At 41.5% G+C, this 13041-nt stretch overlaps 1 protein-coding gene across 3 annotated transcripts in view; it reads left to right on the top strand.

The window, feature by feature from the left end:
- The window catches only part of LOC120449148 (neural cell adhesion molecule 1), a 68101-nt gene that overhangs the window by 28421 nt on the left and 26639 nt on the right, over window positions 1-13041 (top strand). For all 3 annotated transcript variants that reach the window (XM_039631486.1, XM_039631503.1, XM_039631495.1), the window contains 7 exons: window positions 2565-2691; window positions 5141-5258; window positions 7329-7422; window positions 7537-7650; window positions 8081-8284; window positions 9068-9213; window positions 11505-11649. In XM_039631486.1, the coding sequence (XP_039487420.1) occupies window positions 2565-2691; window positions 5141-5258; window positions 7329-7422; window positions 7537-7650; window positions 8081-8284; window positions 9068-9213; window positions 11505-11649 (948 nt within the window). The remainder of the gene's footprint in view (window positions 1-2564; window positions 2692-5140; window positions 5259-7328; window positions 7423-7536; window positions 7651-8080; window positions 8285-9067; window positions 9214-11504; window positions 11650-13041) is intronic.

Below are 13041 nucleotides of genomic sequence, written 5' to 3'. Positions count from 1 at the left end.
TTAGTTTGCTTTCAAAACTCATGCCAGTTTTTTTCGCAAGAGTTCCAGCAAATGGCTTTGGTAATTGCTTTCTTTGATCTCGATAAGCAGCAAAATCACTTTAGCCGTCAATGCTCATTGGTCGTTATGGGGTTAATTCATGCAAAAAGGTTATGCAGCTCCAGCACTTCACTTCTCCATCTACGTTCGTTGTTATTCCATTTGGCTTTCTTTCCATTTTTGTCAGCAGCCAAGTCAAGGCAAGCCAGGCCAAAAGCAAAAGCAAACGCAAACCGAACGCCAGTCAAGCCAAAAGAGTCGTGCAGGTTAGAGGGGTCAGAGGTCAGGAGGAATGGCATCCCGAGATGCGAGAGAGCCCAAGTAAGCCAATCAAGGCATTCAAAGAGAGCATATTTAAATAGCTTTTAACATGCACGAGCTGTCGAGCTGGCTGCTGTAGTTAAGTGAAGGCCAAAACCAAAGGCGACACAAAAATGCAGCCAAAAAAGGCGAGAGCCAAGCAGACAATTTTGAAAATTGACAGAGAAGGGTTGAGCAGTTTCCAGCCGTTTAGCAATGCATCCAACGATATGCATTTCGCCTTGCCATTCCTTTGATGCACCATCACCTAGAAAACGCATTGGAATGCAATCAGCTCCGATTGCCAGACTAATGGCAAGGTAAAAATGGTGTTGAATTTTTCTGAAACCTAATATTTTTATCTCATTGGAACATTTGGCTTATTCTAAGTCATTCAATAGTTCTTTTTTTTAATAATGCAAAGAACTGTAGTTTCTTAATTCAATTTAATTGGTTTTCTTTGCTACCTTCAATCCGATTAAGCCCTAAAGGAAACAGATTTGGGTCACCTTAAATTTGACAAAAATAGCCATAATAAAATAGTTGCTAGAGAGTAATTTTTAGATGAATAAAATCTTTCGCTAGCATCTATTTATAAAAGAATTGAAAATGAAACTGGCTTTGATATGCCTCTAAGGGAATGTTCATTCATGGCCAATGCAATTTCGAGTCAACTTGAAATATGAAAATTTCCATTGGCCAAGCGTTTTTCACGGTAAATGAAAAATTGCCTAAAATTTAGCTTGGATTCTGAAGCAACTTGCCGTGGGCCTTGACATTCTTCAGAGCTGCCAAAAGTTTGGAGATTTTCAAGTATTTTGTATTGAATCGCTGCTGTTTGTGATGCTGTGCCGCAGTGCTAATCAAACAGAGAAAGCATAAAATGTACTCACACACTGAACCACACACACACACACCCACACCCACACCCACACCATCTCACACCCACAGCATTGCCCATACATTTTGGGGGCATTTAAGCGCATATTTATTGTACAACGTTGCGTATGCGCAATAAATTTTCACAAAATTTCGACGCATTGTGGCAATAAAATGACATTTTTTCATATTTACACATAAAGTCAATGGAGAAAGCAAAGAGAAACGGGAAGGGATAGGCTTAGCGGGGTGTGGGGTAGTCGTTTGTGAAGGATGTTACAGCGATTTTTTATGGCCTCTTTTGCTTTTGATACGATGCGAAATATTTTCAGCGCAGACATTTTTATTTATATTTATATACACTTTTATCTATACACATTTGATACGAGATGACGCGCGACAGCGGCAACAACAAGAGGAGCAGCAAAAGCCGCAGCACATGTGACAGCTATTGTTGTTTTTGCCGCTTTTGTGTGGCTTGATTCAATGCCAAAATGTTGTTGCAGCTAAAACGCCGCATAGAGCCATAAAATAGGGGAATTTAAGAGAGAAACAATTAAATTTCTGCTGACTTAGCGCGATAAATAAATGCAGTGATATGTCAACTAGTTCTTAAAACGTTTCGCTTGTGAACCATTTGACATATTCGTTTTTGCGCCATCTTTTAGGCTCATGGGAAGTAGAACAATCCTCTGGCATTAATTATTATATGTAGCATATCATTTTTAATCGAACACAGTTAGGTACTTTATTTGTTTGTAATGACAAAATTAATTACTATAATGCAATTTGCTTATTTGCTTTAATTTCGCTAGTCCTTTTTTTTTCCACCATCCACTATCCAACATCCAAACGCAAACTTTAACTTTGCTTGTTAAGCTTTGCAAGTTTTGATCCTATAAAAGGGCCTGAAAGCCTGTCGAATCCAAAGAGGAAAAAACATTGGTGCACGCATTTGCACATGCATAATAAATAAACATGGCCGCCCGCAGGCAGTTGCTAAGCCAATGGGTGCGGAAAGTTTGGTGCCGTAAAGGGCGGCTCAAATTTACGCATTTGTAATTACGTTGGAATTAAGCCGCCATCAACATTTAATTGCTAAAAGCTTTACTCGCAACGAAGCAGCCACGCATGCGATGGGGAGCAGTTGGGAGAAATGGAGCATTTAATTAACAAATTTTACGCATTTATTTTCTATTTTCATAACCACGCTGATGATGCTGATGTTGTTGATGTTGCTGATGTTGCCGATGTTGCCGATGTTGCTGCTGCTCATGCTGACCAACCGCATACGAAAACATAAACCAAACCAAAATCGTGACAACATAATTCGCCCGGAACCGCAGTGAAAACGAAGGACGTTGATGCCGTCGAGGGGAAATCGGTGTCGCTGCCCTGTCCCATCACCGAGCCACTGGATAATGTGTATATGGTGCTCTGGTTCCGCGATAATGCCGGCATACCGCTCTATAGGTGAGTCCTAGAGGACGACATCTCAATTGGCCCATTGTCTCGGCCTGGGCACACATATAATTAAATGCAAACGAGAGTCTCGAGAGTTGGTACCTTTTTTAAATCGTTTGGGGCGCTGGCGCACATAAGTATGCTATGATTTCCCCCTCTTTAAGTATGCCTGTATGTGTGTGGTGTCTCTGTGTGTGTGTGCTTGCTTGCCTGTGTGCAAGTGTGGCAGTGTGCGTTTGAAGGATGTGTGATTTAGCTTAGCGTCCCACCTGTTTTTGTTTCGTTTTTTTTTTTGCCCCCCTTTTTTTTTGTTTGACTTTTGTTTCTCCTCTGTCTGCGCCTGGGTATTAACTTAATTATGTTTACCTAATTTAGAGTGATCAACCTCGGGCCATGACAAACCACAGGAATTATGTGCGGGCGAAAACATTCAAGTAGAACGTCGACGGGCACCGAAGATTAAATTACGGTGAAATTGCCAAGTAAACGCTGGTCAGATCGCAAGTCAACCAAAGTCGGGTCCATAATAAAGTGGCCGTAATTGACGGCCCTTGGCTGAGAACCTGCACTGTGTTAACTTCTAATTGCATTCACGGCATTTCACGCCACGTTGCTCCCTTTGGTTGTCAACCAAAGATTTTTCCTCTACGTAATTGCTTTTGCCTTCGCTTAGGGTATCTTAGGCTGCGTCGAAGCGGTTTATTACCTTCAGTTCAAAAAACCAATAAAATACCAGAATGCCTCAAGCAACAATAATAAGATATGCAACTTTAAGGTACATTTTTTGATAAGCTATGGTAATAAGCTAAAAAAACAGTCTAGTCTAGAATAAGCTATTTGAAATAGTTTACTGTGTTAAATTTTATTTACTTTCGAAGACTTCACACCTGAATTTGATTTCCTACTTTCGCCGCAACTACCGCTCGATTATCCTTCAGGGTATTTCCAAATTCAATCAGTCTGCGCACTTTACATCCTGTTCCGTCCTCGTCGTTCCTTCCTGAGTTTTCAGCAACGCCTCCTGGAGCCTCCGGTGCATTTTTATTACACTCAATTTGCATGCAGTCGCGTCGCTGGCAGCGGAGTTCGTTGCGTATTATTTAGGCATAAACATTCGCTGCACAGGCTCCTACCCATAGGAACTATTATTAAGTTGGGTACTCGCTTTGCAATTTCGCTTTCGCACACGCTCTCCTTTTGTCTCGCTTCTGCTGCCATTTAAGCAAAGTGCAACTGTTTTTTAGTTTTTAATTAAAACGGCGTCGCAAAGGACGGCGAGGAATAAAAAAAAAGTACGATTAAAATTTGGGTTAACGGTGGCAAAGGGGTCGGGGGTTTTGGCCCCCATTCTGCTCTTGAGTCGGCTGCTGGCCGTGCCGCAATTAAGTTGTTGCATTTGCAACGAGTGCAAGTTCGACGGCTTCCCGCATAAATTATTGTGTGTTGCATACAAAAGGGCGCTTAACGCTCAGCTCGCCGCAGAAATATTCGAAAGTGGCTGCAATCGCAGCTGGAATGGCAACAGCAGCAGCAACAATTTGGTAGAAAGCGCAAGAGCCATTCAGAATGGAGAGAGAGAGAGAGAGAGACAGCGGGTCAGAGTGGCTGAAAAGGACCTCTTCTGATTGAGAGACCTCAGTCTGGTTTTAAATTTGAGGATGCGAATTTTTTCCCAACCGAAATGGCCGGAATGGAAAACGTTAATTGACAGAGTTGGCTTTAATGAAATTAAATGTAAATCAATGTAACGTTGCAAATATTTCACGTATTTTAATTATTTCCATTTAAAGTCATTTGCTTTAAGTGAATATAATCACAATTGAAAACGTTGTATGCTCACTGTGCTTGTTTATTTATTTTGTTTAAAAAGTTTACAAATACTTTAATTAAGAAAAATAGCCCAGCTAAACTATGGCTCACATCAGCTGTTTTTTATTTGCATTTATAATATTTATTTTCAACGGCGCTCATTCCGAGGAGTATTGTCTTTTAAATACCAAAGTTCGAAACTCTCGGGAGGCATAAACTTAGCCCATTAAATGCAGTGCTGGCTTAAATCTGCAGAACAGTTTGAGGAGCAAATCGAGGAGCCTAAAAAGCAAAACAAAAATTCATTTTTATCTGCAGCACATAAATTGCATTTGGCAAGGCCTTACGCACAGCATTTTCCATGCTGCCTAATGAGCAAACCAAAATAAATTACGCTAATTTTCGTGCGAAAAGTTGAGAGGCGTGTGGAAAACGTGGAAATGAGCGGAGGTGGAATTATATTGGCTATGGATTCCATTAATTTCCGAGCTGGACGAAATTTTGGGGCTTGATTTAATTCGCATTGCCCGCCCACATTAAATATTAATGGGGCGTGGGCGGGGCATTTTTCAAGGCTTCATGTTATTTAATGTGTTTGTGTGTTTTCCATCTCTTTTCTCATTTTTTTTTTTCCTGTTCTACCCCACAGCTTCGATGTCCGCGATAAGGAGAGCCGGGACCAGCCCCGACATTGGTCAGCCCCGGAAGTTTTTGGCTCACGTGCCAAATTCCATTTTGACTCGCAGCCAGCAACCTTGGAAATTAAGGTGAGATTTACCCGTGGGATTCGTGAATCCGCACCCGTACACATTAATTTGGCTCAGTGTGCTGCGGGGCATGGATGGATGGGGTGTCGCTTGATAATGAAATAAATGCGGGGATTTAACGTTTTAAATTACCTGGAATTAAATAATGCATTCAATCGAAATGCACCTGAAAAGATGAATTCTCTGCACATTTTTTTTTGGGCCACTGGGCACGCTTATTTGCCTACATAAAAATAGCACAAATGCGCATTTAAATAAATAAATGTCCAACCAGAAAATGAAAAATTAACATACGCAAAAAGAAATAGGAATAACACAAAGTGTTTCCATGGTGGCCTGATTTAATACAAATATACACACAAATCGGATTCGGAAGTGAAACTTTCATTTTGAATAGCACATTTGTGCTTAAAGCCATCTATTTGTGCCGGACACATGCAATTTGAGATGGTGCTATACAGTTAATGAAAATCTGAAATGCGTACCAAAAAAAACATCGAGAAGGAGAAGCACAGATTTGGCCAAAACAGAGAATCAACCAACAAGCGGAAGCAGCAATGGCGAAAACATGGCTAAGAAGAGCCGAGGAACTGAATGGAATGTGAAAAACAAATTTAGATATCAAAAGTTGTTAAATTGCCTGGCGCACGCGAAATGTTTATTAATGTCTTGCATGTTTACAGATAACTTGATTTAGCGTTTCTGTCATGCAATACATAGATACATACCAACAAACATACTCGCACATACATAGCAGCGCACTTCGTCCTTATGCAATGTGTTTGCTACTTCAATTCGTCGTATCGCATCGTCTCGCCTTGGATTTCCTTGCCCTGGGCTTGTCTCTGCCCTGGCATTTGACTTTTTAAAGGCCAACTTAGTTAAGGTCTTAAGTGAGTTAAGCAATAAACAGCCAGCTTGGGGGAAATAGGGGGGCTTTCGGGGACTCCGTTAACGAGCTGCATTTCGAAATGAATGTGAAATGCACACGAAGAGTCGGCCACCATAAGTCCTCGTAAAGTTTAGCAGGGTGAGCGAAATGTAAGGAGTCTTTGCAAAAATTCTTATTTATGAATTATGTGCTAAAATTGGTCTGGGATTGCGGGGCGTGGCTTTGGGGCTGAGCTTATAAATGAATTTTAATTGCGTTTCAATTGCAAGCCAATTAACTTGGCGCAATTTATGAGCGACCGACAAACACAGGAGTATAGGATATATGAGTGGTTGTCGTGCTATCTGCTACTCATATAATCAATGGCACTTTATAGTGTTCGCTTTCAAAGAGTCTTTTTCAAATCGAAGTAAAGCAGGTCAAAGAGTCTCCTAAATGAACGAATAAGTATTTCCATTGGGTGTCATCAGTCAACAAATTTTGTAATTAATAGTTGCACATGACTTGATCTATTCAATCGTATCTGTCCTAAATGAAAATAGAAGCACTTAGAAAGCTGTTAAAAATTAAATCAATCGATTGCTTAGCATTTATTTAAAATTCCAATATAAATTATTATCAAAAGAATGAATAAAAAGAAATTATGAAATTCCACAAAACTGATTGCATCTCAGAAAAATGTCAACCAATAATCCACATGAAAGCCGAATCAGTTCTGCAATATTATATTTAGAGAAGTGGATTAACACCCGTAGTTTTAAAGAATCAGTTCTAAGCCGCAGAGCAAAATTTCGGCAGAAATTTCGGCAGAAAATAATGGAAAGAGTTCTTCCTTGCCCAACTGAATTATTTAATATGTGATTGAATTCGAATGAAAAGAGCAAAATTCTTGAGAGAACAATGTGCTGAAAAATTGTATATATTGAAAATGAAAACTACACAGGTATTGCACAAGCCCACAAGGACTCTTGTGGAAAAGTGACAAACGACAACTCCTAACTCTGGCATTTGAAGCCCACTCGAGGGAAAACCGCAAAAGCTCAAGTGTCATGCAATAATTGAAAATTATATGGCTGGGAAACCAGGTTTTCTGGTTGACTGTGTGCATGCTAATTCCCCGTTTACTCACTTGCATCAAACACACAAAAACCACAAATAATAACTTACAATTTTTGCAGGATATCAAGCGACATGATCAGGGTATTTACCGTTGTCGTGTGGATTTTCGCACCAGCCAAACGCAAAGTTTCCGTTTCAATTTGTCAGTAATAAGTGAGTGTTGCCCATAAAATGAAGCATTCGAATGGTATTCATGAGAGTGCAGTGCCATTGAAAAACCCATCCATCCATCTGTGTTGTTTTTTCGTCCATCCTGTTTGTCCTTAGTACTTCCGGAGCAGCCAATCATCCTGGACCGCTGGGGTCGCCAGCTGAATGGCACTCAATTGGGGCCCAAGCAGGAGGGCGATGATATCGTTATCACTTGTCGTGTGGTGGGCGGTAAGTTAAGCCGACTGACTACAAAAGACGAACTTAACCCCAATACCCCAATACCCCAATACCCCAATATCCCAATACATACATACATATAGTGCACAAGAGAAGCACTGCCACACACACAACCATACGAGCCATATCCGTATGCTCGGCTAGACAATTTCCTGTTAATTTCCTTAAAAGCTTTGACCGGCAAAAAAGCAAAGAAAGAGTACTGCAAATGAAAATATCACAAAGTCTGTGCTCTGCTTTGGGTTTCTCTACTTTTTGGCTCCTTGTGGAGCTGGAGCTTGGCTTGTGGTATTTTTTCAAGCTTGACTTTTTAATTTGCACCATTTTTCGTTTTTACAACCAGTTTACTAACTTCTTGTCCCCATTCTTTTTTTTTTTTTGGTTTTTTTTTTGTTTTTTTTTGTTTTTGGTATCCCAATAGGTCGGCCGCAACCGCAAGTCCGCTGGCTCGTAAATGGACTGCTTGTCGACAATCAAAACGAGCACAATTCCGGCGATGTTATCGAGAACCGTCTGTTGTGGCCATCGGTGCAGCGCAACGATTTGAATTCCGTATTCACATGTCAGGCACTGAATACGCAATTAGATAAGCCCAAGGAGAAGAGCTTCATACTGGATATGCACTGTAAGTAGCGTTGATTGATGGTTCCCCTAATACATTTGTTAAAAGTCGGCTAAATTGGACTGAACGCCACCAACCTGTGAAATATCTTTGCTTCGATACTTAAGAACTTAACAAAAATATCCACATGTTCTTGCCTACATTTGATTGAAATTAATTCTAGGTTGCACAGGGGAGTGCACAATTATGTAAAAAATCGATATGCTCATAAATATGTATGTACTAATTTTAAAACCCTGTGCCATAGAAAACTCGAAAATTTCAAACGCCCAAACCTTTAGCATGGCTTTCCGGCCAACGCACACTTGCCATAATGCTAAATGTAGCATTATAAGGGCCATTAAATAATTATATGCCAACTGACGGGAAAACAACATAGCCGATGGGGGGCGTCAACTCTCGAATGTCAGGCCCTCGTGTTGAGCAAAAGCCAGTGGCCTCGGTTCACTCCAACCATCCAGGTGGAACACAATGCGGCAGGAGCTCAAGGAGTCCAGTCATCAACGAGCAGCAGACACGGCATCGGAAGGCCGGACAAAGTCATAATCCTGCCAGGAAGTGCAGCGCCCGAGAGCTGTCGAGTCGTAATAGACACAAATTGTTGTTGATACTGTGTGGCACAAGCAAAAGCACACAGCCCTAACTTGGTGGTACTAAGTGAACGGGTAGGGGGTCCAAAATGATTGCCTTACAAAACGAACTGCAATTATGAGACCATGAAATATTATGGTAAACAGTTTTAATTGCAATTGCATTGAATTGAATGTTCTTCCCGTCCAATTACAGTGAAGCCCTTGGTTGTGAAAATCCTGGAGCCGCCCAGCTCGATGATTGCCGATCGCCGCTACGAGGTGTCCTGCGAGTCCTCCGGCTCTCGGCCGAATGCCATCATCACCTGGTACAAGGGAAAGCGGCAATTGCGACGCACAAAGGTTAGTGGGAGTATATAGATATATACTCTATATATATATATATGCATGTATAGCTATGGGGTGCTTTTCATGGAGTGGAGTGACCGCAATTGACGCAGCTAGTTGGCCGTGTCTGTCTCTGCCTCCGGTTCCATGCTGCTGTTGACTGACTCACGTTCAGCTCGATAACTTATTGTGTTTGCACAGTCATGCCAAACAAACGGAGCTCGTAACTCCTGACCCACCCTCGCACCACAGTCCACAGTCAGTTGTATGGCACTGGATACCATAGTGCAGAGACAGACAGAACCAGAACCAGAACCAGAACTACAGACTAGAGACTGCAGACCACCACCCACTTGTTGTCCCTGGGCGTGGTTCACACTCGCAGCTGCGTCCTAGTCCAGTGCCCCCAGCCAACCCCTCAACTCGGTTAGAATAAACACAGATAATGTGATATAAACTCGACAATACACAAACGATTCTAGTCCGCTTTGCATTTTGCTTTGGCCCACCCACTTTTCCTTTTGATTTTTTTGTTAGTTTGTTTGTACCCTTTCAACGACTGCTTGCAGTCCGGCAAACTGAACTGGTTCAGGTTTCAGCCTGGTTTTTGAAGTAGTTTTCCAAAGAGGTGTCTTAAACCTAAGTCTTAAATGATCTTATATGCAATATATATGCTATATTTTAATTGAGAAAATTACGTACTTTTAGTGATGCATTTACATTTTTTATTAATTTCTCAATTAGTTTTTATCTTGTACATACAACTATTGCATACTTAACTCTTATATTAAGCAATTTTGTTTACAGAATTTAACGCATTTGTTAGGGTATTCCAAAACATTAGCACTGTGAACGAGGTTTTCTGTTTGTTGTTCTGCTTCTTTGCTTTTTTTCTCTCCAACTTTCGACAAATTTATGGGAGTTTTGGCGCAATTTTGTTGCAATTCATTTTTGTGTGTCGGGACCTCGAGTCGAGTCCTGGTTAGCCATATCCTAACCCGGGCCTCAACGGTCTCGAGCGTTGTTTATGTCCATGTCTATCCGCTTATATGCATACACGCTGATTGCTTTGCCGTTTTGGCCAGCTCCTGCTCCTGCTCCTGCTCCTGCTCCTGGGCCAGCCAATGTTTTAAAGACCGGAAATGTTTTTCAGTAGTTTTCATGTAGCATAAAGTTGCCGTAATGCGGCACAGGTCCCTCTGATCCGATCCCTCTATCCCGCTCCAATACCGCGCCGTCCAATGTCCTCGGTCCTGCCATCCCACATGTTTTACATGCCTTTTCGTACCCTACTTTTGGGGTTCCTAATATATGTCTGTGTCTGCCCCCTGTTGCCAGGTTGTGGGTGGTCTCAGGCGGAGTGTTTTAGCTGTGGAAGCCTCAGGCATTAATCAAAGCCCCGCAGACGGTCTAATTGAGAAGTTTGGCCCGTGCATTCAAATAGCCTGTGCAAAGGGAACGAGCATGTTGAAAAATGGATTTGTTTTAAATATTACACTTAAAAATGCCATTAGCAAATAGGTAAAAATAGGTGAATTTAAAAAGTTAATCTGAATATAACGCAAAAGTGTTTTTTTTATTTGAATGGTGATTTCGTGTACTTAATTTCCTTGCTTTGGCTACATATGTTATATTTCATAGAGTACTAAAATTGTCACGCTATATGCATACCCCTAAAGTGACCCCAAATCGTTTCAAATTAAATCCAATCGATCATATTTCGCAGCCTAAAGACAAGGATTTATATTCCCGCTAACTGTCAGCACTTTAGCACCCCTCCACCACTCCAACACTTAACCCGAACACCAAATCACATATCTGGCAAATGCCTTGCCTTGGAGCGATTTGAGCCATGTGGAAAGTGCTAACAAAGCGAGCCACAAGGCGAGGGATCGGGGAAAAACACTTTATGGCCATACCAACTATATGGCGGCGGGCGGAGCATCGACTAATTGTGTGACGCCTTTTGTTGGTGTCCTTGTCTGCCATTAAATTTATAATACCCCAAGAGCACACACTCACGAGGACACCCACACACACCCACTCACATCCACACGTGGAGCACACATAAAGCCCGAACAAACATTCCAATAAATTTTAAATTGCAAACATAAAATATTTCGACAAATTTGCACGCAAAAAACACGAGGACACGAGGAGGCCCAACTTTGCCTCAAGGCAAGGTCTGAGCCGGGGTCTTAGGCACTGGCAGTGGCAGTGGCTGGCGGGAAAACTTAATTAATGCAGAAACATTTTCTTATATTTTTTGTGATTTCCTTTACTTTATTTTTTATTTTTTGTTGCAGGACGACATATCAAAGAACTCGACACGCTCCGAGCTGAGCTTTGTGCCGACCACAGACGACGATGGCAAATCGATAACATGCCGTGCGGAAAATCCAAATGTGAATGGCCTGTATTTGGAGACCATGTGGAAATTGAATGTCGTTTGTAAGTATTACAAATTGCGCTTAAGTCTAAAGTATGAGTGAAATGGAAGTGGCAAATGAAGGCTTCCCAAAAGGAAGCGCGCCGGGCAAAAACCGAAGAAACCGAATGCGAAGCAAAGAAAGCCGGGGGCATGGAAAGGCATTGCCGACAGCTACCAAAAGGTAGACAGTCCTGTTTCTGGGTCTGGGCTCCCAACAAGACCGGGCCGAAATTTATTACGGCGGCGATGTCGCCATCGCCATCGCCATCGCCATCGCTGCCGTTGAAAGCCTTTAAAATGCAAATAAATCAAAGACAAATGACAAATTGTGAATAATTTGCCAAAGGGCCAAAACACTGTAGCGTTCGTGGTGGCCAGGGGGTGGCGGGTTCGGTTCCACAGGCACAATTGAAATATGTGGGCTAACAAAATGTATGGCAGTCGCTTAAATTAAATGAAGGACTTTAGCTGCGGCCCCGTTTCAATAAAAATAAATAAAAAATAACTTTGCAAAGTAGACCTAAAGTGGAGATCTGCAACTGGGTCCGAATTGCTTTTACCGCCCGCGGATTTTACCTGCAGGTTTAACGAATCTCCCAATAATTGTAATTTCCACTTTAAGCCACTTTAATTCGTATGCCACAGCACCGAAAAACCCAACTGGGAAGTACTGCGGACATCGTAAAGTGTGAAACAAAAGTGTCGGATAGGGAAAACGAATCGAACTCAATGGCGTTCCGTATCCGCCATGTATGCCACAGTCAACATTTTTCGTCCTCCTTTCTGTTCCTTTTTTTTGTCTGCTTCCAAGGGCATCACGTAATAGCATTTCTTTGCTTTTCATTTCTTAAAATATGAATATTTTCTTCACTTCAATCTGAAAGAGGTTGCCACGCCCCACAGAACAGTTTCGGCAACGCCCTAAGAAAAAAAATATTCGCTTGTGTGTTTACGCATATGGATGTGTGTGTATAGGCGTAATATGATTATATTTTTTATGCCCCACACATACTTTGCAGGCTCATATTTTATGTTTTAGAATATTATTTTTTATTTGTTTGTTTTTGCTCACGTTAAAGCAATTGCCGGTGCTTTGTACCGTGCTTACGGTGTTGTGTTTTTTGCCACGTTGGCGCAAATAAACTTTATGATCGGCACGTAGCCATATACACATAAATGTGCGGCCAAATGTTTGTGTTTTTCGAAAAACTCCTCTGTTGGGGCAGGCTCGCGAAATCTCAAGAACACTCCTTTAAATTTGCACATATATCTTAGACTTCGATGTGCTCCAGAAAATAAATCAAAATACGTACATATGTTAAGATAAGAGCTTACAAATATTTAGGACAAATAACATGGGTTTGATTCGAAAATGGTTTCGGAATGTATTTGTAAATAAAAGTAAATTCAAC

This window comes from Drosophila santomea, chromosome 2L, assembly GCF_016746245.2.
Source record: "Drosophila santomea strain STO CAGO 1482 chromosome 2L, Prin_Dsan_1.1, whole genome shotgun sequence".
Classification (NCBI taxonomy): domain Eukaryota; kingdom Metazoa; phylum Arthropoda; class Insecta; order Diptera; family Drosophilidae; genus Drosophila; species Drosophila santomea.
The sequence above is the reverse complement of the archived record's forward strand: the minus strand, read 5'-3'. Positions and strand labels throughout refer to the sequence as shown.